The sequence below is a fragment of the Protobothrops mucrosquamatus genome, unplaced genomic scaffold (genome assembly GCF_001527695.2).
Source record: "Protobothrops mucrosquamatus isolate PMUCROS unplaced genomic scaffold, P.Mucros_1.0 scaffold4644, whole genome shotgun sequence".
NCBI lineage: Eukaryota > Metazoa > Chordata > Lepidosauria > Squamata > Viperidae > Protobothrops > Protobothrops mucrosquamatus.
The window spans coordinates 123,914-148,318 of record NW_015390543.1 but is presented as its reverse complement, the minus strand read 5'-3'; the positions used below and the strand labels follow the sequence as shown (position 1 = coordinate 148,318).

The 24,405-nt window shown below is 44.5% G+C and overlaps 2 protein-coding genes across 2 annotated transcripts in view; both read left to right on the top strand.

Annotated features, from left to right (window-relative positions):
• ULK1 (unc-51 like autophagy activating kinase 1) overlaps positions 1-15,723 on the top strand; it is a gene marked incomplete at its 5' end in the record, with an annotated part of 36,292 nt that extends 20,569 nt beyond the window's left edge. Inside the window, 12 exons of the mRNA XM_029286705.1 lie at positions 2,206-2,360; positions 2,893-2,976; positions 3,509-3,771; positions 4,495-4,679; positions 6,042-6,145; positions 6,298-6,441; positions 7,304-7,491; positions 8,778-8,956; positions 9,081-9,199; positions 12,272-12,429; positions 14,411-14,546; positions 15,668-15,723. Of these exons, the coding sequence (XP_029142538.1) occupies positions 2,206-2,360; positions 2,893-2,976; positions 3,509-3,771; positions 4,495-4,679; positions 6,042-6,145; positions 6,298-6,441; positions 7,304-7,491; positions 8,778-8,956; positions 9,081-9,199; positions 12,272-12,429; positions 14,411-14,546; positions 15,668-15,723 (1,771 nt within the window). The remainder of the gene's footprint in view (positions 1-2,205; positions 2,361-2,892; positions 2,977-3,508; positions 3,772-4,494; positions 4,680-6,041; positions 6,146-6,297; positions 6,442-7,303; positions 7,492-8,777; positions 8,957-9,080; positions 9,200-12,271; positions 12,430-14,410; positions 14,547-15,667) is intronic.
• Positions 15,724-16,140: 417 nt separating this feature from the next.
• Positions 16,141-24,405, top strand: part of PUS1 (pseudouridine synthase 1) — a 15,763-nt gene continuing 7,498 nt past the window's right edge. The window contains exon 1 of the mRNA XM_029286704.1: positions 16,141-16,332. Coding sequence (XP_029142537.1) covers positions 16,141-16,332 — 192 coding nt within the window. The remainder of the gene's footprint in view (positions 16,333-24,405) is intronic.

The window sequence follows — 24,405 nt, the reverse complement described above, 5'->3', positions numbered from 1 at the left end:
ATCCGTTGCTTCTTGTCCTGCCTTCAGGGGCTTTGGAGAATAGCTTGACTCCCTCTTCTTTGGGGCAGCCCCTGAGATATTGGAACACTGCTATCATGTCCCCACTTGTCCTTCTCTTCATTAAACTAGACATACCCAATTCCAACAACCTTTCCTTATCATTATTATTATTTGTTCTGGCTCATCTGCTTAGTCAGATATTTCAGCTGTTTCTCTGAAGTGTCATGGCTGTAATTATACATAACATGACACAGCCACGCTCGCGGCATGCAATTTTGGACTCCGGCATCAGTCATGTTGCCGGCATGTATGGCTTAGTGCCATGTGATGGAATCTTGCGTAAGTGGCACCTTTTTGTTAAGGGAAGGAGCTTCTGACAGCTACTGGCTATTTTGGCTTGGGAAAAAAGATGGATGACAAGAAGCACATCTCTGAAGGCTTCTGTGTTTTGGGCCGCCAAGGATCTGTGTGTCTGGCAAAGGATGGGAAAAGGTCGGACTTCAACAAGCTACTCTGCTCTCAAAACTGTGTGTGTGTGTGTGTGTGTGGCTACAATTTGGTTTCTTCTTCCCTGCAAAGCTTGAGAAAGTTATTTATTTGCTGGTGACTTCCACCCTCTTTAAGTCTGGTGAAGACATGGATTAAACAGCAATGCAAATATTTTCATTTCCGTTGTGAGGATGGTTGGTTGCCCACTCAGCCAGATGTTTAGAGTGGATTTTGGCTTCTCTTTTTTTTTCTCTCCCCTCCTATCGAGTCCTTCTCAAAGGATTATTGTTATTTTTTTTTTTTTCCTGGATGGTTAACCTAGACTTCTTGGAAAAAGTGGGAAGCTTGCCGTTTTTCTAAGCTGTCTCTCGACTGGATGGAACTATTTTTCAAAAAGGATGTTGAGGTCCTCTCCATCCCTCTTGGTAAACAGCGCCGTGTTTGATTTTTTTTTTATGCTGGAATCGGTATCTTCCCTTAAGTGTGTGCTGTGACGCCAGCCCATGTGGTTTTGCAAACTTTGATTTCAGCAGGAACTCTACATGTTAAATGTGGTTTCTACTTCTTTAGAACTAGGAATCACATTTAACATTGTTTGGCCAAAGAGGGTGGACTCGGTGTTTTGGCTGAAGGGTGAAAAATCTTGGTTGTTGGGGTGAGTTTGTGAGGGTTTTTTTTTATTTGATGCCTATTTTAAGATATGTAGTATGAGGGGGTCCTGGGTGCTCTCTGAGCTTGCTTGTTTTCTTGCAGACGTTTCATTATCCAAACTAGGTAACATCATCAGTGCTAGTGGAATTTAGGGAGAGGAGGGAGGGAGGGAGGGAGGAAGGAAGGAAGGAAGGAAGGAAGGAAGGAAGGAAGGAAGGAAGGAAGGAAGACGGACTCTAGGGTCCTATGCACTCTCTGAGCTTGCTTGTTTTCTTGCAGACGTTTCATTACCCAAACTAGGTAACATCATCAGTGCTAGAAGGAAGTGGAATTTATGGAGGGAGGGAGGGAGGGAGGGAGGGAGGGAGGAAGGAAGGAAGGAAGGACAGACTATGGGGTCTAAGCTACTCTCTGAGCTTACTTGTTTTCTTGCAGATGTTTCATTACCCAAATTAGGTAACATCATCAGTGCTAGCAGGGAGTTGAATTTATGGAGGGAGGGAGGGAGGGAGTAAAGGAAGGAAGGAAGGAAGGAAGGAAGGAAGGAAGGAAGGACAGACTATGGGGGTCTTAGCTGCTCTCTGAGCTTGCTTGTTTTCTTGCAGACGTTTCATTACCCAAAGTAGGTAACATCCTAGTTTGGGTAATGAAACATCTGCAAGAAAACAAGCAAGCTCGGAGAGCACCCAGGACCCCTCATGTCAACCCTGAGCTACAGATATTCTCCTTTATTAGATATGTTGTATGTTTTAGGAGCGTGTTTCTGTTCCCAAAGGCAGGGTTCAGTCAGCTGCTAACATTCCTTAGGAAAAATCATGATTTAACAAGATACAAAAAGCAGGTGTATATATGATAAAGAGGGACAGTGATGGAGGACTATTTCTGAATGTTATGTCCAGAGGATGTAGGGTCCAGATGGAGATGGAAGTCAGCCATTCTTGATCTCCACTCTTGTCTTGGCACTTGAAGGTCCACACACACACGGTGGAATGGGGATCATCTGTTGATTCTTCTTCTTCTTCTGCTATGCACAATCTGGAATGAACAAATCCTCCTTTCCACTAGGTCTAATCCTGTCAAAAGATCTGGCAGCACGAGTCCACTTGGCTTCTTGAAAGCCAGCCCATCCCCTCCATTTTCTGCTGGTGAGCATGGAACAGTGCCATCCCCTAGAAGGTTCTCCTTTGGCGGTGCCAAGCCTTACACACCTTCTCCTCAAGGTAGGCTATCCAGCTAGTCTGGAGATGGACACGCTTTAAGGGTCAGGAGCTATGTTGAACATTTTGGAGGGCTGGACAAAGACCCAAGAATGCAATCAATGAGGTGGAACCATTAATAATAAAATATTGTATCTCTGCTGTTGCCCTGTTTGTTTTTGGTATCCTTCTGGATTCCTGAGTGAACTTTGCAATGATCTGATTCAGGTGAACAGTGTTTGGGGCGACTTTGCTCTGAGGAAATAAAATAGCAGTTAGCAATAGCCCTTAGACTTATATACCGCTTCACCGTGCTTTACGGCCCTCTCTAAGCAGTTTTACAGAGTCAGCATATTGCCCCCCAACAATCTGGGTCCTCATTTGACCGACCTCGGAAGGATGGAAGGCTGAGTCAACCTTGAGCCGGTCAGGATCGAACTCCTGGCAGTGGGCAGAATTAGCCTGCAATCCTGCATTCTAACCACTGGACCACCACGGCTCTTATTCCCCTCTGAGTGAGTGATTTCTCATCATGCTGCTTTTCCTTTTCCTAAAGTTGGAACAATTCCAGAGCAGCCAGACCAGATGATCATCCCGTGTCCTCTCGGAACTGAGTTGAGATCTCGGGTGCCCATAACCGGTACGTCTGATATTGAACCATTTTTTGAGGCATCTCAGTCACTCAGTGTTCTTGTCTGTCTATCATCGCCATCCATTTCTCTTTCTATTTCTCCATCTCTGTCCATCTCTCTCTGTCATCTACTGTATGTCCATCAGTTTTCATCCATATCTATCTCCAGCCATCTGTCTGTCTGTTTGTCTGTCTATCTATTCTATCTATCTATCTATCTATCTGTCATCTATCATCTCCATCCATCTCTCTATTTCTCCATCTCTTTATCTCTATCCATCTCTCTTTCATCTATATCTACATCAGTCTTCACCCATATCTATCTCCAGCCATATGTATCATGTCTGTCTGTCTGTCTGCCTGCCTGCCTGCCTGCCCGCCCGCCCGCCCGTCCGTCCCATCCCATCCCATCCCATCCCATCCAAGCTAATCTAATCTAATCTAATCTAATCATATCTTCTTACCAGATGGTTTCCCTTGATGTTTTCTGCTTCCTTTCTGCTCTTCACTCCCTCTTCCATTTTATTCATCTTCCTTTCAGATGCTTCGGGATCGGACCCTTCTCAACGAGGACTGGGCTATCGCCTTCACAGCGCTCCCAACCTCTCCGATTTCCAGTCTTGCCGGCAAAAAGTCACCAAGCAGTACTCCGATCCACTGGTCACTCACTTCAGCCCTGTCCCAGCAGGTCAGGCTGCACGGCTGCCCAGTCTTCAGTCTGGCCGGCCTCTCAGGTCTTCTCCGAAGCTCTCTGAATTCATCCAGAGGACTCCCTTGCCCACCATTTTGGGTTCTCCCACAAAGGTAGTCTACCCTTCCTCAGTATCCCGTCGGGTGGAATTGGAAAGTTCTAAATTGGGAGGTTGTGTCAATCTAATCTGACCCCCCAACCACAACCGTATGAGAGAAAGGGACTGGCCTGAAGCCACCCATCCAACTTTCCTGACGGAAGTGGAACTAGAACTCCCAGTCTCCTGGCGATTGCCCCTCAAGTCAGCCAGCCAGCCTCCTTGTCTTAAGGAAGGATTAGAACCCACAGTCTCCTGATCATTGGCCCAAGTCGTTCAGCCAGCTCTCATGCCTAAGGCAGAACTAGAACTCCCAGTCTCCTGGCGATTGCCCCCCAAGTCATCCAGCCAACCTCCTTGTCTTAAGGAAGGATTAGAACCCACGGTCTCCTGATGATTGGCCCAAGTCATTTAGCCAGCTCTCGTGATGCCTAAGGAAGGACTAGAACTCACGGTCTCCTGGTGTCTCCTCCAGCACCTTAACCACTCCACCAAACTGGGTTTCCGGGGAAAAAAGAAACGGGAACGAGAGGGTCACATCAATTGAACAAGACTTTTGGGGCTTAGCAAACCCTCCTTGTTGTACGGGTGTTTCACAACAACTCCCAAAAATGTTCAGGGTGACCCCCAAAAAGCGCAGATTCCATGTTCTGTTTCTGTCCGTTTCGCTCCATTTCGTCACGTCTCTCCTTCGTTTTTTTAATTTTTGGTTTTGTTTCGGTTTTGTTTTTAAACGTAGGCCAGGTCACCCTTTGAGTTCAATAAAAACCCCAGCTCCCAAAACCTGTTTGCTCTCTTGGCCCATCAAACGGTGGTCATCACTCCGACGAGGAACAAAACCCTGCCAGATATGAAAGAAGTGGGACACTTGCCTTACCAACCAGGGGGTCTCGGTTTGAGGCCGACGGAAGACAGCAAAGTCAGGTGGGGACCCTCGCAACCCAAAACTAAAAGTCAACGTTGATTTGCAGGTAGACTAGCATAGCAACGTGTGGGCTCCTTGGCGGTTCCTGAGCTTGGTTGTTTCCTTGCAGGCGTTTTATTACTCCACAGAGTAACGTCACCAGCGCTAGAAGGGAGTGGAGTTTACGCTTTTTGGCCTTTCAAGGTGGGGTGAGGTGGAGAAGATGTTCCTTTGCAATAGTGGGGAATAGCGGCAACAAAGATGATTAGGGGACTGGAGGCTGAAACATACAAGGAACGGTTGCTGGAATTGGGTATGTCTAGTTTAATGAAGAGAAGGACAAGGGGGGACATGATAGCAGTCTTCCAGTATCTCAGGGGTTGCCACAAAGAAGAGGGAGTCAAGCTATTCTTCAAAGCATCAGAGGGCAGGACAAGAAGCAATGGATGGAAACTCATCAAGGAGAGAGAAGCAACCTAGAACTAAGGAGAAACTTCCTGATAGTTAGAAAAATTAACCAATGGAACAACTTGCCTCCAGAAGTTGTGGGTGCTCCAACACTGGGGTTTTTAAAGAAGAGATTGGACAACCATTTGTCTGAAATTGTGTAGGGTTTCCTGCTTCAACAGGGGGTTGGACTGGAAGACCTCCAAGGTCCCTTCCAACTCCTCCTCCTCCTCCTCCTCCTCCTCTTCCTCTTCCTCTTCCTCTTCCTCTTCCTCTTCCTCTTCTTCTTCTTCTTCTTCTTCTTCTTCTTCTTCTTCTTCTTCTTCTTCTTCTTCTTCTTCTTCTTCTTCTTCTTCTTCTTCTTCTTCTTCTTCTTCTTCTTCTTCTTCTTCTCCTTCTCCTCCTCCTCCTCCTCCTCCTCCTCCTCCTCCTCCTTCTTTTTCTTCTTCCTGTAGGATGAGGGTGAAGGTTCATTCTCCGAGCTTGTGGGCTGGTTTCCGAACATTTCGTTGCCAGGCTAGGTGACATCTTCAGCGGAGTTTAGGGGATGTCAGTGTCACTGTCCTTCTGTTGATAAGGGCTTCAGGTGTGGGTGTGTCAAGTGAGGGCCTTGTGTTGGGTCAGGTGCGAGTCATCAGTGAGAGGCTGGTGATGGGTCTTGTGATGGGGAGGTTACATCAGATCAGGGTCCTTGGGAAGCAAACTGCTGGTGGGGTATTCATTTTTGATGGGTTCCCCAAAGGTGGTGCTACTGTCGCATCCTCCACACAACTAGCCGGAAACGTTATCCCTCCCTAAACTGAGGATGTTCTCCGAATTCATGGAGACCTAACAACCCTAATCAAGTTTGCCCCAACCCCCCATGGGATTGTCCCATCTATGTTTACCAGTAGACCTAGAGAAGACCTTGACCGTGACATTTTCACATTCTCCAGGTCACTTAGCACTGGCCGCCTCACTGATCTGCTTCTTAAAGCTGCTTTTGGGGAAACTGGCAGTAATGATAGCCTCAACAGCGAGAAGCCCATGGAGATCACAGGTGCTGGAAACTTGGGTAATTGGGTGGGGTGGGGGGGTCTTCATGGGGGTGAGGGTGTTTTCATCCTGAACCGACCCACCTCCTTTTTTCGGTCTACAAAACTTTTCTCCATCCGTGAAACCTTAGCTGAGATGATCCTACTTTCTCCATAGCTCCTTCCATGGCTTGTGGAGGAACCCCTCATTCGGGGGCTCGAGAAGGTTGCTCAGGGAGCCCTTCACCAGTGGTCTTCACCGTTGGGTCACCTCCGGCTGGGGCAACACCACCGCAAACCATCCGGACCAGAATGTATTCAGGTACCCAAACCAGGAGGGAGATGGCACCATTGTACAACGAAGAAATGGATACAGGGAATAATAGCTCAGGGTTGAACTGTGGGTGCTCTCTGAGCTGGGTGGTTTTCTTGCAGATGTTTCATGACCCAACTAAGGAACACCATCAGCACTAAAGGGAGTGGGCATTGTGGAGAAGAGGAGGAGGACTCCTCCTCTTGTGGGGTCTTTGGTGCTCTCTGAACTTGGTAGTTTTCATGCAGATGTTTCATGACCCAACTAAGGAACACCATCAGCACTAAAGGGAGTGGGCATTGTGGAGAAGAGGAGGAGGAGGACTCCTCTTGTGGGGTCTTTGGTGCTCTCTGAACTTGGTAGTTTTCATGCAGATGTTTCATGACCCAACTAGGGGACACCATCAGTACTAGAAGGGAGTGTGGTTTGGTGGGGGAGGAAGAGGAAGAAGAGGAGGACTGTGGAGTCCCTGGTGCTGTCTGAGCTTGGTTGTTTTCTTGCAGATGTTCCCTTACCCAACTAGGTAACATCATCAGTGCTAGAAGAGAGTGGAATTGAGGGAGGGAGGAAAGGAAGGAAGGAAGGAAGGAAGGAAGGAAGGAAGGAAGGAAGGAAGGGGAAGGGAAGGGAAGGGAAGGGAAGGGAAGGGAAGGAAGGAAGGACCATGGGGTCCTTGGTGCTCTCTGAGCTTGCTTGTTTTCTTGCAGATGTTTCATTACCCAAACTAGGTAACATCATCAGTGCTGTGGCATTCCCACAGTTTACTAAAAAAATACACTTAGAGGTGAAGATGACGGCTTTTGTTTTCCTTTGCTTACTCATCTTGCTAAGTTTTTTATTGTATATTCTGCTTTTTGTTTTTTTGTTTTAGTAGGATCTTCAAGTTCTCTGAGTTCTGGAGGATCTTTCAGTGGGCGCCACTTAATTATGGGAGCCGGTGGGGAAATCCTTGAAGCTCCATCAGGTCTCAGATATACATTGGCTGATCCAATTGCTGCCAACCTGGAAGGAGCAGTTACCTTTGAGGCACCTGAATTACCTGAGGAGACACTCATGGAAGTGAGTTTCATTCCCCCCCCCAACCCAAGTTGAGAACAGTGAAAAGTCAACGTTTAGGCTCTAATCCACCCTCATCTGTAGACCTTGTTGGAGAAGATCCATGTTGGCTTCCTTCTATGGTCTACATTTACAGGGGTAGGCAACCTCATCTCTTTTATGACTCATGGACCTCAACTCCCAGAATTCCTGAGTCAGCATAGCTGACTCAGGAATTCTGGGAGTTGAAGTCCATGAGTCATAAAAGAGATGAGGTTACCTACCCCTGGTCTACAAGAAGAAGCATCATGTTCAACTAGATGGAGTGAAAACCTCATCCGTAGAAGCGTCCTGGGAGACTTGCAGCCAGTCCCTTCTTCCCAGCCCAGACTAAATCTAAATTCTATTCCATCCTCAACCAAAGAATCTGTCTACTTTGAGGTTGTCCATCCCAGCTTATTCCAAAGTGCGATCGTGAGACAAAATAGGCCATAATGCAATGTCCCTGGAGATTCTCAGTCATCCAGATCATGGTTGTCCCAAAGGTGCTTTTTCAGGAGGCCACTGGACTTCCTTGTTTTTCTTTGAAGACCTTTCGCTCCTCATCCCAGAAGCTTCTTCAGCTCTGACTGGATGGTGGGGATTGGAAGGACTTATACTCCTTGCAGACAGCTGGTCATTTGCCTTCTTTTAGAGAGTCGTTGAGGCCACTTGGAGGCTTATCTGTGTCCTCAGGGTCACCTGAGTAGTACAAATGGGTGTGGAGCCTTCTTGGCTGCAGGATGGTTTCTGCCCCGTGTCTCTTCGTTGTTGAAGACGGGCTCAGGCTGTTGGGGATGAGTCTGTGTTGTCTGCATCTCAAACCGAAGCGCAGATGGTTCCTGTAGTCTGCAATATTATTTTTCTGGAAATCCGTTCATGCTCCAGCACCATTCGAAAGGTGTTCATGCCAAAGTGGATAACTAAATATCTATGGTGACTCTGAGGACACAGATAAACCTCCAAGTGGCCTCAACGACCCTCCAAAAGAAGGCAAAGGACCAGCTGTCTGCAAGGAGTATAAATCCTTCCATTCCCCCACCATCCAGTCAGAGCTGAAGAAGCTTCTGGGACGAGAAGCGAAACGTCTTCAAAAAAGAAAAAACAAGAAAGTCCAGTTGCCTCCTGAAAAAGCATCTTTGGTGTAACGCAACGTCTACCGCCTTAACCAAACTGATCACTGTTTCCTGGCTGAAAGGACGTGGTTAGATCTGGGTGTCTTAGCGGAGGCTGACCCTTCTGACGTTGGGTCTCCATCTCTGCGTTTTCAGCAAGAGCACACGGACATCCTGCGCAGCTTGAGGTTCACCCTGGCGTTTGTCCACTACGTGATGGAGCTTGCCACCATCAAAGGGAGCGCCAGTGAGATGTCCAGTTCGGTGGCCTCTGAGTACCAGCTTCAAGAAAGCGTCGTTGCTGACCAAATCAGCTTGCTGAGCAAGGAGTGGAGGTAAGTAGCAACACCCAGGTGTGGGATGCAACCTGCAGCATCAACCCATGGTAGAGAAGTAAAACAGCTGTGTGTGGTTTCCTTCTGCACCTCCGTTGACCTTTGAGCTTTTGTTTTGTTGAAGCTACGCAGAACAGCTGGTCTTGTACTTGAAAGTGGCTGAAGTGCTGTCCGCCGGGCTTCAGATGGCCATTGACCAGATCCGGGCAGGCAAGCTGTGTCTCTCCTCCACTGTCAAGCAAAGTAAGCATTTGCGTAGCCAACTCCACAAGGAGTGCCTAAGTTTTGTTTCCCCAGCAAGGTTTTAAGTAGTGGCAGACAGGAGAATTCATCCCTTGCTTACAGTCCCGGCCCCTGGGAGAATCAGGTGCTTCTTCCATCACGTCAGTAATTGTCGTTGCTCAGAATTTCTGTTCATGCTTAAGACGTAAAGGCTTGGAAACTGAGAGACCAGGAGTTTTAGTTCACGGTCACAAAGACGGTTAGATGGTTCTGGGCCGGCCACTTTCTTTCAGCCTTAATGGCAAACCTCTTCTGAAAAACCTTGGCAAGAAAATTGCAGGGGCAAGAAAGAGAAAGAAAGGAAGAAAAAAAGAAAGAAAGGAAGGAAGAAAGGAAGGAAGGAAAGGAAAGAAAGAAAGAGAAAGAAAGAAAGGAAGGAAGAAAAGAAAGAAAGGAAAGAAAGAAAGAAAGAAAGAAAGAAAGAAAGAAAGAAAGAAAGAAAGAAAGAAAAGGGAAAGAGAAAGGAAATACAGAGAGAAAGAGAAAAAAGAAAGATAGAAAAAGAAAGAAAGAAAAAGAAAAAGAAGGAAACGAGGAAGGAAGGAAAAGGGAAGGAATAGTGGGAGGGAGGGAAGGGAAAGAAGGAGCGGAAGGAGGAAGGAAAGGGAAGGAAGGGGAAGGGAAAGGGAAGGAGGGGAAGGAAGGAAGGAAGGAAGGAAGGAAGACCCCTGGCAGATTGAGAACGAGTATCTCCACCTCAATAGTAGAGCCATATAAACACGTCTCCAGATCCCTGGGACCTCCAGGCCTGGTGACCTAACCAGGTCTTGAAGTACTTGAAGAACATCAAAAGAAAGGGAGCTAATCTCATTTTCATCTTCTCCCCTGTGGTCTACACTTGTTCTTCCCCATCTTGTTCAAGTTGGAAGTTGTTCTGTTTTGGTTTCATTTGCTCCGAAATGCAAGTAGAGTTCTGTGCTTTGTCCAAGATCCTGATGGCTAATCTCGGAGGAAGAAAAATAACACCTAGTTACCTGATTGGGATTTCTCAGCACTTAGCTATGTGCTAAGCGAAGGGCTTAAAGATAATTGATGTGGGTGCGACTTTATAATTACAGAGTAGGTAAATTAATATGCCGTCACTCAGCCAGTTGACTCATTCCTTGGCAAGGCTTGTTCCGGGGTAGAGGGGGAATAATAGGAAGGAGATGACACCTATCTTTTAACGTCACCTTTTAGAAATGCATGCCTTGGGTTTTTATTCATTCCAAAGCATGCAGAACTGACAGCGAATTCGGCAGGGGGGGGAAAAAAAGCAGCAGCTTTAAAAAGAAAAATGCAACGAGCAAACTTTTCGAAAAGAGACACAAGCAAAGCAGAAGTGAAATAAATACAACGTAGAACGAAGAGGCAGAAAAGAAAATATTTAAAGCATCTTAAACAGGTGCTTTTTCAGATGTTAGGAATCTTCATTTACTACCCTGGCTGGATTTTCTTCAATCCTTAAGCAAAAGAAGATTTAGATACAAATTTAAGGACTTTTTTTTTAAAAAAGGGAGTGGGTGGAGGGATTAGAACGATTATTTTGGAAAGTTATAAATGGATTAAGGGATCTGAAATAAGATTTTGAAATTAATGATGAGAATCCTTCCTGTGGGAAAATGTTGTTTTGAGTTCTTTAAAAAAAAACAAGATAGGATGGAACTTCCAAGGTTGATCACTAGAGGGAACCAGAAGGAACAATTAAAACAGATTACATTTAAAGGAGAATAACTAAATTTGATTTACTAATACGGAATGGAGTTAAGGGGAGGTTTTTCAATATCTTCACGGTTGATCTTAAGTGTCTTTGTTTTTAAGTGTGTTTTTTTATTTTAAAAATAAGTTCATCGTCTCTCTGTCACTGCTGGAAAAAAAAAATCTTGCATACTGCTTTCTTATCTTACTTATGGAAAGCATGAAGAAACTTTAAAATTCTGATAGAGATGTACAAACTTTTTGGAGTTGAAGGCTTCCCTGTTTAGTTCTTTCATTCTTCTTCTGTCATATTGAAAACTTGCAATTCCAACAGCTTTGGAATGAATTTTAGCAGCCCAGGTTAAAGTTCACGTTGGTTCAGCTTATTTCAACTATATACCTTCTTCCCTTCCTGGCGCTCAAGATGATAGAAGAGTCTCTTTTTGCCTCTTAATACAGTAGTCAAGGTAACAACAACAATAACAACAATAATAATAATAAAGTTGGAAGGGACCTTGGAGGTCATCTAGTCCAGTGATGGCGAACCTTTTAGAGACCGAGTGCCCAAACTGCAACCCAAAACCCACTTATGCATCGTCGAGTGCCGGGTGGGTGTGGCCCATTGGCTGGGTGTGGCCCATTGGCTGGGCGTGGCTGCGGTGGTAACGGCAGACTGGGTGGGACTAAAAAGTTCAATCAATCAATTCCAACTTTGCAAGATCTTTTTTTTTCCTGCGAGAAGTTGAAATTGACTGATTGATTGAACTTTTGTGGTTTTTTTGCACACGGCGGTGGAAGCCTAAAGCGAAAAGGTTTTATAAAACCCAGCTGAAGGCCTAGGACTGGGGCGACGGCGCGCGTGCCCACAGAGAGGGCTCTGAGTGCCGCCTCTGGCACCCGTGCCATAGGTTCGCCACCACTGATCTAGTCCAACCCCCTGCTCAGGCAGGAAACCCTATACCATTTCAGACAAATGGCCGTTCAGTCTCTTCTTAAAAACTTCCAGCGCTGGAGCATTCACCGCTTCTGGTGGCAGGCTGTTCCACTGATTGATCTCGCTGTCGTGAAATAACAGAATAACAGAGTTGGAAGGGACCTTGGAGGTCTTCTAGTCCAACCCCCTGCTCAGGCAGGAACCCTACACCATTTCAGACAAATGGTTGTCCAGTCTCTTCTTAAAAACTTCCAGCGTTGGAGCAGTCACAGCTTCTGGAGGCAAGTTGACTGATTGCAGTCGGTCCAAAGACATTCAGGGAATATGCCATGCAAGAGCGCCTTGAGCCTTGTAGGAAGTGTGCAGCCAGTTTTCCTATCTGGTGAGTGACTTTTCTTCCTTGATTTGTTTCCTCCCCGTAGTTGTGAGAAAGCTCAACGACCTGTATAAAAGCAGTGTCTCTTCGTGCCATCACCTGAACTTAAGGCTACAGAGGTGGTTCGTGGACAAGCAGAAACTCATGGACCGCATCAACAGCATCACGGCTGAAAAGCTCATCTTCAGCCACGCTGTGCAGATGGTAGGTGAGACCTCACCTGGGGTTGCAATGTAGGAGGATGGCGATGTTGGTGGCAGCCGTGGGGCCCAGGTGTGTCTCAGGGTGGGAACTCAAAAGAGTTTTGACCTGAAGGCAATTCGAATAATAATAATAATAATAATAATAATAATAATAATAATAATAATAATAATAATAATAATAATAATAAAGTTGGAAAGGACCTTGGAGGTCATCTAGTCCAACCCCCTGCTCAGGCAGGAAACCCTATACCATTTCAGACAAATGGCTGTCCAGGCTCTTCTTAAAAACTTCCAGTGTTGGAGCATTCACCACTTCTGGAGGCAGGTTGTTCCACTGGTTAATTGTTCTAACTGTCATGAAATAACAGAATAACAGAGTTGGAAGGGACCTTGGAGGTCTTCTAGTCCAACCCCCTGCTCAGGCAGGAAACCCTATACCATTTCAGACAAATGGCTGTCCAGGCTCTTCTTAAAAACTTCCAGTGTTGGAGCATTCATCACTTCTGGAGGCAGGTTGTTCCACTGGTTAATTGTTCTCGCTGTCATGAAATAACAGAATAACAGAGTTGGAAGGTACCTTGGAGGTCTTCTAGTCCAACCCCCTGCTCAGGCAGGAAACCCTATACCATTTCGGACAAATGGCTGTCCAGTCTCTTCTTAAAAACTTCCAGTGTTGGAGCATTCACCGCTTCTGGAGGCAGGTGGTTCCACTGGTTAATTGTTCTCACTGCCAGGAAATTTCTCCAGTGTTCAAGTCTGTCCAGGTCCTCCTGTATCTTAAGCCTGTCTTCTGGAGTGTTAGCTATTCCTGCCAGCTTGGTGTCATCCGCAAATTGATGACACCTCAAGATGTTTTTCCTTCCAAGAGGAACAAGTTAAAGAAACCATGATAACACGGGCAAAGAATTTTGGACATAACGTAGAACTAAAAAACTGGCAAAGCCTCTGGGAAAGAAATGCTAAAATAACAAAAGCGGTGGCATACAAAGAAAATCTATACAAAAATGTTTTACAGATGGCACCTAACACCGGTGAGGCTAGCAAAAATGTTTTAAAACGTATCTAGCAACCGTTGGAAATGTAGACAAAAAGCAGGCACTTACTACCATCTTTGGTGGACAAGCCCCAAAGTCCAAAGATTCTGGTCAAGAATAGACATATGGTTAGAGAAAATGACTAAAAAACATATAGATTTTAAGCCAGAATTATTTTTGTTAGGCATAACCGTAGGAAACTACGAGAAAGAGTGTATATATATCTAATAGTACATGTATTAACCGCAGCGAGAATTGTATTCGCTCAACATTGGAAAAAATGAAGATTTACCAACTAATTTAATTAATTAAAAAAAATTAGATTGTGCAGAAATGGATAGATTGACATTGAAAATCAAAGAGAAAGAAGATTCAGTAGACTTTTTAGAACATGGGATACCTTTGAACAATGGCTAGAAAAACGAGGTAGAGAGAAAGGAACTTAAAATAATAATAATAATAATAATAATAATAATAATAATAATAATAATAGTAATAATAATAGTAATAATAATAGTAATAATAATAATAATAATAATAATAATAATAATAATAATAATAAAAAGAAAGAAAGTTGGAAGGGACCTTGGACAATAGAGTATGTTGCTGATTAAATATTAAGCATTTGTGACTATAAAAAATATAATTGTAATTATAATTATATATATATATATATGTATGTATGTATGTATATATTCAAAATGTTGTGGCTGGCAAAGAGTTAGTGGGAGACTAGTATAGCTGATGAGAGCTAATGAGCTTGAAATAGCTATACTAGTCTCCCATTAACTCTTTGCCAGCCACAACATTTTGAATTTATAGTGCTCACAGTATATGATGTCTGCCTGCAAAACATGCTCCTAGATTGGAGCGAAACGCAGAACAGACTGGTTTATATTTGGTAGACCGGGTGCCTCACCCAATAGATAAGATATCTTTCCTTCCCAGGTTCAGGCTGCTGCTTTGGATGAGATGTTCCACCACCGAGAAGACTGTGTCCAAAGATACCAGAAAGCATTGCTCTTGATGGAAGGTCTCTTGAACTTCATCTCTGAGCAAGGAGATGTTGAGAACATCAATAAATGTAAGGAGGACCAAGCAAGAGACTCGTGAGACTCCTTTGGAGAGTTTTCGTTTGGAATCCTGTTGCTTTCTCCAACTTTCTTATCCCAATTACTCTCATAATCATAATTGCTTTGAGGTCTACTGTTCTGGCCTTTTCACTTATTTGGAGAAGAAAGGATTTTGGGACACAAAATTGGGTATCAACCATCCCATTTGGCACTTTCAACAAAAGAAACTCCCAGCTCTTTAGGATGACCAAGAGTCTAGCTTTATTGAATTTTTTTTTTTTAGATTAAGTAACCTTTATTGTCATTTTTTTCCTGTGGGGCACAATGGCACACGTTAAAAAGAGTGAAATTTAGTTGCTTCCTCTCAAAGTGTACACATACATAACACACATCTAAAACATACTATATACAACATATGTATAGACCTACACCAGGGGTAGGCCACCTTGGCTCTTTTATGACTCGTGGACTTCAACTCCCAGAATTCCTGAGCCAGCATGGCTCAGCTTGGAAACCTCTCCCTTTCCCCTCAGCATGGCTGGCTGAGGAATTCTGGGAGTTGAAGTCCACCAGTCATAAAAGAGCCAGGGTTGCCTACCCCTGACCTACACCCTTACATATAAGTAACATATCAATATTAATCACTGTCCATCTTGAATACATAACTCAAGGAGGAAGTTTTAGAGTTCACAAGGTTAATACTGTATGGAACAAAGCTGTGACTGAATCTGGATGTTATGCTTCCATCTTGGCACGGCAGAAGCAAAGTCAGTTTGGGGATTTTCCCGTCAAAACCCCCATAGGTAACGCCCCTCTTCCATTCTGGGCCACCCACAGTTCACCAATTTTCAGTTCTTTTGCTTTGGGAAAAACTGTCTGCTCCAACCAAACATTCTTCATAGGCTCCTTCCACCCTTAGTAATTCACCACCCTCCTCCTGTCACTGTTTGGTCAAGCAGTGAGCAAAAGCAGGTGCAGGCAACTATGGAGTCAAGTCAGGTTTGACATTGGAGTTTAAAGCTTTTTTTAATTATTTTTTGAAGATTTGGGGTATTTTTCCAGTCCTCGCGAATGTTGATGTGTCTCACCCAACCGATGAATCATATTCCTCTTTATCCTTTTGTCTTTTTAGGTAAAATGTGCATTGAACGCCGGCTGTCCAGTTTGCTATCAGGGATCTGTGCATGACGATAAGCTTTAGTTTTTTTCCATGCAGGTAATTGCTTTGCTTCCTAAAAACCCCTGGGAGTTAAACCCTCCAGCCTTTTGAAGAAGTCTCAGATGGGACCTCTTCCTGGAAGCCATTTTTTGGTTTTCCCTGGCTGGCCGTGAGACCTTTCCTGGTTAACCCTTCTCTTCCTTTCTCTTTTTCCAGGAGTAGCAGCTCATTCCTGCTCACCTGGGTGCAAACTGGGGACAGGTAGATACAGAAAGACCCTTTTCCAGCTGGTGGGAAAGGGGCTGAGGGAACCATAGGACCAAACGTGCTTCGTGTCCGCTGGTTTTGTTTTGTTTCTGAAGACGGACAGATGGGGTTATGGCCAGGCCAACTTGGCCCTCTTAATTTGGAGTTACTTTCGTCTACTGCTGGCAGTGGACACCGGGATGGCTTCTCGTGGTCAGAAGGATGAAGCTCAGCCAGGGAAGAACGTCCCAGGTGAAGAGAGCAGTTTCTTCTACAGATTTTGTCTGGTTGCCCGCTTGGGACCTGCCCACCGTTCCCCAATCTCCATGTACTTGGTGTGCTTCAACATCTCCCACGCTTCGCATCCCTCTTTGCGTGGGAAGAAGGAAGAAGTATCTGGAGCTCAGCTTTGCTTGAGCTTGCTTCATCCACCAGGATGCTGGAAATTAGACTTGATGCTCTCCTGTGGTGGATGTGATGGGGCAGAGCCATTCTTCCTTCGTCGATGGGGAGGTGGACAAATCCACGGAAGACCGTAGACCTCTTTCAAGCAGTTGGAGCCACGCAATACAATCTTAAGCTATCGTGTTCCGTCTCAAGAAGAAGCCAAAAACCTCTAGGATAAAGAGATGCCTTCTACACATGGGCAAGGGGGCATTAAATCAATGCATGGAAACGGCCCCCTCGTCCGATTTAGGTACTTGTGTTGTAAGAAGGCAACTCTTCTGGAGAAACATTGGGTTGTGGTTTTTTTTTTTCTTCTCATCAATAGCTTCTCTTCCCCGAAGGACAGGAAAAGAGAGGAAAGAAAACACATATGCAATGCACACACTAGCTTTGTGAATCAAAGGAGCACTTTAAGGAGATGTGGAATTCGATGCTGGCGTATTGGACTTTTCTTTTAAGAGCTCCTGGGGTGTCTACTGTACGGGACTTCTTGACATGTTCTGCTATGTGCTAATTTCATCGTAGAGGATTCCTTTGCGTTGGTTTTTGTTGTTGTTCAGAAATTGCACTACAAGTATGTGTGGGTGTCTACACACACACGTACACACACACACACACAAACACGTTGCTAAGATCCAATATGTATTTATGTGTATATAATGTATAGCGTAATCTTACATGTTTTAACTGTACTGTATGTTATTAGAATTGGGGGGGGGGGGACAGCTATGCCTTTTTCCTGTTCCCTCTGTAATCCAGGTTGCTAACTTGAACGTTTTCTAATGTCAATGATGGTCTCTTTTATTCTCTCTCTCTCTCTCTCTCTCTCTCTCTCTCTCTCTCTCTCTCTCTCNTCTGGTTGCCCGCTTGGGACCTGCCCACCGTTCCCCAATCTCCATGTACTTGGTGTGCTTCAACATCTCCCACGCTTCGCATCCCTCTTTGCGTGGGAAGAAGGAAGAAGTATCTGGAGCTCAGCTTTGCTTGAGCTTGCTTCATCCACCAGGATGCTGGAAATTAGACTTGATGCTCTCCTGTGGTGGATGTGATGGGTCAGAGCCATTCTTCCCTTCGTCGACGGGGAGGTGGACAAATCCACGGAAGACCGTAGACCTCTTTCAAGCAGTTGGAGCCACGCAATACAATCTTAAGCTATCGTGTTCCGTCTCAAGAAGAAGCCAAAAACCTCTAGAGTAAAGAGATGCCTTCTACACATGGGCAAGGGGGCATTAAATCAATGCATGGAAACGGCCCCCTCGTCCGATTTAGGTACCTGTGTTGTAAGAAGGCAACTCTTCTGGAGAAACATTGGGTTGTGTTTTTTTCTTCTTCTCATCAATAGCTTCTCTTCCCCGAAGGACAGGAAAAGAGAGGAAAGAAAACACATATGCAATGCACACACTAGCTTTGTGAATCAAAGGAGCACTTTAAGGAGATGTGGAATTCGATGCTGGCGTATTGGACTTTTCTCTTAAGAGCTCCTGGGGTGTCTACTGCACGGGACTTCTTGACATGTTCTGCTATGTGCTAATTTCATCGTAGAGGATTCCTTTGCGTTGGTTTTTGTTGTTGTTCAGAAATTGCACTACAAGTATGTGTGGGTGTCTACACACACACGTACACACACACACACACACAAACACGTTGCTAAGATCCAATATGTATTTATGTGTATATAATGTATAGCGTAATCTTACATGTTTTAACTGTACTGTATGTTATTAGAATTGGGGGGGGGGACAGCTATGCCTTTTTCCTGTTCCCTCTGTAATCCAGGTTGCTAACTTGAACGTTTTCTAATGTCAATGATGGTCTCTTTTATTCTCTCTCTCTCTCTCTCTCTCTCTCTCTCTCTCTCTGTCTCCTCTCTCGCTCTTTCTCTTTCTGTCTCTCTCTCTCCTCTCTAGCTGTTTCTTTCTTTCTTTCTTTCTTTCTTTCTTTCTTTCTTTCTTTCTTTCTTTCTTTCTTTCTTTCTTTCTTTCTTTCTTTCTTTCTTTCTTTCTTTCTTTCTTTCGATATACTATTCAAAGCAGCCTGGTCTTCAGAAGCTCAAGGACAGGATTGTGATTGCTTATGTATTTGCAATTTACTCTCTCCCCCCCCCCCCCGTTTTTGCAAAGGTTTTTTTTTTTAGTTGTCCGTTTTCCTGTTTTAGCATTTAACTTAAAAATTCCCAATCCTCCTGTTTTTAAAGCAATGAAGTAGCTCTCCCCCCCCCTCGAAAAAAAAATGTTAGGGCATGGCGTGTGTACGTTTCTGCATTTTGGAGTGTGCCTGCGTTTGTCTGAAGGGGTGGATGGGCTGTTTCATGCACCGTTGAACTTGTGAAGGCGCCACGGCTGCGAGCAAATGCTTGAGAGACACCCGTGAGCTTTGTGTTGTGTAGTGTTGTGTTGTGATGTGTGCGTTTGGGTTTGATTTTTTTATTTTATTTTTAAACAGGGATTCAAAGTTTGGTTCGGGTTTTTTTTGTCCATGCAAAGTGAGGACGCGTGCTTGTAAAATACAACCTAGATTTCAGTATTAACGTTCTTTTTTCTTCCCCTTTTCTAAAATGAGAGCGAGTCGAGTTTCTTTGCACGCAGCCAGTTAGAATCTATCCCTGATTTTTCTCATAAGGAACAAGCTTACTGACTTAGAAGCCAGTTCTGAACCTTTTTTTTTTTTTTTTTAAAGACAATCTACATTTAATGCATTAAAAGGTTTAAAAAAAAAAAGTCCCCCTCATTTACACGGAGCATTTCCACACATCTTTTGTTTACGGCGTTTCTGGCAATTCGATCGTGTTTAAATTAGGTACAATGATGTTTGGTTTCAAGAGAAAGAGGGCTTTATGGATTAAAAGCCATCAATGTTGAATTGTGCCTGAACAAACGAGAAACCAGCAAACATTATTTTGTTGTTGTTAGTTGCGAAGTCGTGTCTGACTTATTGCGACCCCATGGACAACGTTCCTCCGGGCCTTCCTGTCCTCTACCATCTTCTGGAGTCCATTGAAGCTCACGCCTCCTGCTTCGGAGACTCCATCCAACCACCTCATTCTCTGTTGTCCCCTTCTTCTCTTGCCCTCCATCTTTCCCAGCATCAGGCTCTTCTCCAGCGAGTCCTTCCTTCTCATTAGGTGGCCAAAGTATTTGAGTTTCAACTTCAGGATCTGGCCTTCTCAAGAGCAGTCAGGGTTGATCTCCTCCAGGACTGACCGGTTTGATGGCCTTGCAGTCCAGGGGAACATTATTTTAGCCCTCATGAAATATGAGCCAGGAGTGGAGATGCACATCTTATGTATAAACCCAAAGTATCTCCCCAAGTTTCCAGCAATGCTAAACATATCTGGGTTTTATCAAGCATCAAGTTATTATCAAGAACTAGCTAGATGTTAGGAATACAGTTCAGACATTCTTAGGTACATCGCCTCAAGGACAAACCACAGATTGAGAATTTAAGAATGGGAATTCTTCTGGCTAGTCCATAAGAGGAATATTCAGCTTTGGAAAAACCTCTCACGCGGCGTGTTAGTTTGTTGGGCTCCAGAAACTTCCAACTTGTCTAGGTGTGCAAAACAGAAAAGTTAAGAAGTTAGGAAGATACAGTCATGAAAAGCTCCAAAATAAGAGTTGGAGAGAAGGGATATTCTCACAGTCTGCCCCTGAGATGGTGTGTATGTGTGTGTGTGTGTGTGTGTGTGAAAGAGAGCAGATAGTGTCCTCTATTTGCACATTACTTATCCCACAGTCTGATTTTATCCCATTGTGTTTGTAATACTTGGTTGCGACTTTTCTATTACAGTACGTATCTGTTACAACATGGCTTGTAGCTGCAATCTCTCTCTCCTCTCCCTCTTTCTCTCTCTTTCTCTCCCTCTCTCCCTCTTTTCTCTCCCCCTCTTTCTCTCTCTCTCCCTTTCCCTTTCTCTCTACCTCTCCCTCCCTCTCTCTCTCTCTAATTTTTTTCTCTACCAATCGGCATCCCAGGCAATCAACTGTGAAAGCAATTTATCTGTTTCAGCCCCTCACACATCCCTCCCCCCAAAAAAACACTCATATTAACGCCACCTACTCACAAAATTTGAGGCATACCCCAACCCTTTTCATGACTCTAAACCAAAACAGAGTGGGGAAATAAAGATTCCAGTTATCTTAAGCCATCTTCTCCTCTGGAAGACTTTTATTTATTTTTTATTAAAGATGTTTTTTCCATAAATTTAAAAAAAATCTGTAAAGAAAATAGAGAAGGAGGGAAGAGGGGGAAAAAAAAAAAAAGAGAGGACAATAACTAAAGGAACGAAAGCAGATCACTCCCTCTCTACTGTTCAAAACATCCTAACAGACCCAACACCTTCCCTTCTGAATTATTCCAGAAATCCCTTCTGCTCCTTAATTTTATTTTATTTTTTCAAAGTTGAATCTGGATCGGTCACTGGGACCAGTGGTTTTATTCTTCCGAGTTTTTGGACTCATTCTGGAGCCCATTTTCAGGGAATTATTCTCTATTGGCTGATCGGTGTATTGATGGCTGGCGACTGGCTGCCAATCACTTGGACAAGCTGGTGATAAATCAGCCATCATGTTGATTGACAAGGGGCCTGTTTCCCAGGCTTCAATCTTTTCCCTGGCTGTCTTTGTACCTGCTCAGCCAACAATCTTTGCAGCTGCAAAATTGAATGTGTGTCCTTGTTCATTACAACGTGAGGCTACCAATGAGTTCGGGTCTCCTGAAGGCAAATGCCTTCATTTCATAATCTGTTGAGTGTCCTTTATCTGCTTTTTAAAATAATAACATCCTGATCTTGTTTTAGGACTTTCGGGATGCGTTGCTCCATCGGGCTGAACGTGTGTTGCTAGATTTGGGCATGACCAGCATTGCCGATACTTGACTGCATGTTTTTCTGGCTTTTCTATCTCTTACTTCGTAGAATATGGATTCCCCCCCCCCCCAAATCATTCAATCCACCCATCAATCCTCGTTTCGCTTTTTTCTCCATTTAGCAAAAGTCCAGTCGAGATGTCCAGTCTTTTAAAAATGCATGTCGCGTTTTCTCCTTGATCAAATCAGGTCACGTTTTTTTGCGTATTTCAGCTGTTTTTCTTCCTTAAGTCTTGTTTAAACACCAGAGGGGATCGTTGGATAATCTAAACTTTTTAAAAGATTCTGTTCCTGCTGCTAACGGGACAAAGATGCCATGCCTGTTGCACGAGAAACGTGGTTTGAAAAAGTCTTTGTCAGGTTGCCAGTTTTTGTTTTCGAGGCTGTAAATTTCCAATTTATCTCCCCCACTTTGTTAAACCACTTGGTTTACTCAGAGCTAACTTTCCTGCTATCCTTAGTGACTTGAATGCGTCTTAGCTGTCCACGTCATTCAGGAGAGAGAAAAAGAAAAGAAAAAAAGAGAAAGAAGGAAGGAAAGAAAGAAAGAAAGAGAAAGAAAGAAAGAAAGAGAATTACTGAACTTCATCTTTCTCACACGTACAATATTTGCTCAATACTTGAAATTTAACCACTGTGCTTGGATTAAAGAAAACAAATATTAGAAACAAGGCATTTCTTAACGCCATATTGGTGACTTTGTTATTATTTTGTCTTTTTAGGTTTTCAAACTAACTGCATGTAGCATGAGACATTGTTGACTTTTTTTTGCTCGTTTTGTTTGGTGGGGAAAGTAGTTATTTATTGGAATGGGGAAAAGTTTAAAATGGGGAGGGGGGAATTAGGATGGAAGGGGCTTCTTTTATCCACTTCCTTTCCCCTACGGGTTTGTTACTGATTCAGCATTTTGTACGTAGCGTCTGAATTTGGATCCCAACTGACCTTCAGCATCGTCGCCACTCTGTTCATGTTCATGAGGAAGTATGTTTGATTGACACTTGGCCTTTTATTATTTTTGTTGTTGTTGTTGTTGTTGGAAAAGTGTTACGTGACTTGGCACATGGGTGTATTCTTGCTTTCCGTTGTATGACGCCAACTTCAGGAAAATAAAATTTTGATTTTTCATCCTTGGGGTGCTTTGGTCTTTCTCCCCCCCCCCCTCTCTCCAGGATGGACCTCTAGTTCAGTAGCCATGTTCTGCTGAGATTCTCATCATGGTTGTCCCAAAGATGCTTGTTCAAAAGGCAACTGGACTTTGTTTTTCCTTGAAGACGTTTTGCTTCTTGTTTGAGAAGCTTCTTCAGTGGTGGCTTCTGTCCCAAAGGTGCTTTTTTTTCAAGAGGCAACTGGACTTTCTTGTTTTTTCTTTGAAGACGTTTCGCTTCTCATCCAAGAAGCTTCTTCAGAAATAATAGAATAGGAATAGGAATAGGAATAGAATAGAATAGAATAGAATAGAATAGAATAGAATAGAAGATGGAATGGAATGGAATAGAGGATGGAATGGAATAGAATAGAATAGAATAGAAGATGGAATGGAATGGAATAGAATAGAACAGATTGTAGACAGACTAGAACAAAACAGAATAGGAATAGAATAGAGCAGAATAGAATAAAAGAATAGAATAGAATGAACAGATTGTAGAATAGAATGGAATAGAATAGAATAGAAATACGGAATAGAATAGAATAAAATAAAATAGAATTAGAGGATGGGATGGAATAGAATAGAATACAATAGGGGTAGAAGAATAGAATAGAATAGAATGAACAGATTGTAGAATGGAATGGAATAGAGTAGAATAGAATAGAAATACGGAATAGAATAAAATAGAATAGAGGATGAAATGGAATAGAATAGAATAGAACAGATTGTAGATAGACTAGAACAAAACAGAATAGGAATAGAATAGAGCAGAATAGAAGAATAGAATAGAATAGAATAGAATAGAATAGAATAGTAGAATAAAATAAAATAAAATAGAGGACGGGATGGGATGGGATGCAACCGAAGAGAACAGAGTCCAAAATTTCTGTTGTTAAGTGAGACATTTGTTAAAGGAATTTTGCCCCATTTTACGACCTGTTGCCCCCGTTTTTAAGTGAATCGCTGCAGCTAAGGGCATCTCTGACCCCAGGGGGACACAGCGACCGTCAACCCAATTCTCTACGTTTGAGGTTCCCCCAAGCCCTGAACCTCTAACCCTACAAAGACTTGGCATTCCCCAACGTGGTCCAGCCCCCACAAAACCAACCCGAGATGCCAAGCCAGCTGGCTGCTCTGACGGCCACGCCAAGCGCTTCATTCTCCAACCCAGCTTCGTTCACACGAAGCAAGGCTGGGTTTGCAGCCAACCGGTTGAATTTGCAACCCAAGCGACCACCGCTTTGAGCCAGCCTGGGTTGGGTTAACCAAGCTGGGTTCCCCCTTCCGACCCCGCGGTGCCAAGCGCTGAAAGATTGTGCCCCGTTCACACACAACCGCAGATCCGTGTAAGGCGCGGGCTGCCACTCTACACACACACACACACACACACACGGCCTCTTTGCAAAGCGAGTGCAATCAAACTCGAATCGCCAAAGGGGTGAGGTGGGGGGGGGGCTGGAGACACGGCTGCCGTGTCACCTATTCAGACGACGCCTTTGGCCAGCAAGCGAGCCCGGTGCTTTTGCTTTTTTTTTTTTGCTTTTTTTTTTTTTTTGCAAAGCAAAAACGCGCAACGCCGATCGGTCCCTCTTCGCCTGCCGTACGGCATCCCATAATAATCCCCTCCCCCTTTTTCCTTCTCTGCTCCGGTTTCCCACGTGGTCCCGGGTTGGGGACGCGGGGGTTGCATGGCACGTCGGAGCGGCCGGCTTTTGCAAGACGGGTCTCTCCTGGCTCGGCGCCTCTCCAGCGCTTGCTGGAATGAGGTGGCTGCTTGGGGGGACAAGGGGGATTTGGGGTCCTTTCTGGGTCAGCGCGGGGGCATGGGGAAGCGCCCCCCGGGGTCGGCGGAGGCGGCTCCCGGATCCTGGGGTTCTCGGGCGAAGCAGCCGGTTCTTGCTGGGGGCCTGGAAATCTAGCCGGTGGGTTGGCGAAGCCCGGAGGAGAGACGCGGGTCTTTGGCGCTGCGGCGCACGTCGGAATGTGGGTATCCGTAAAAATGAAGGCA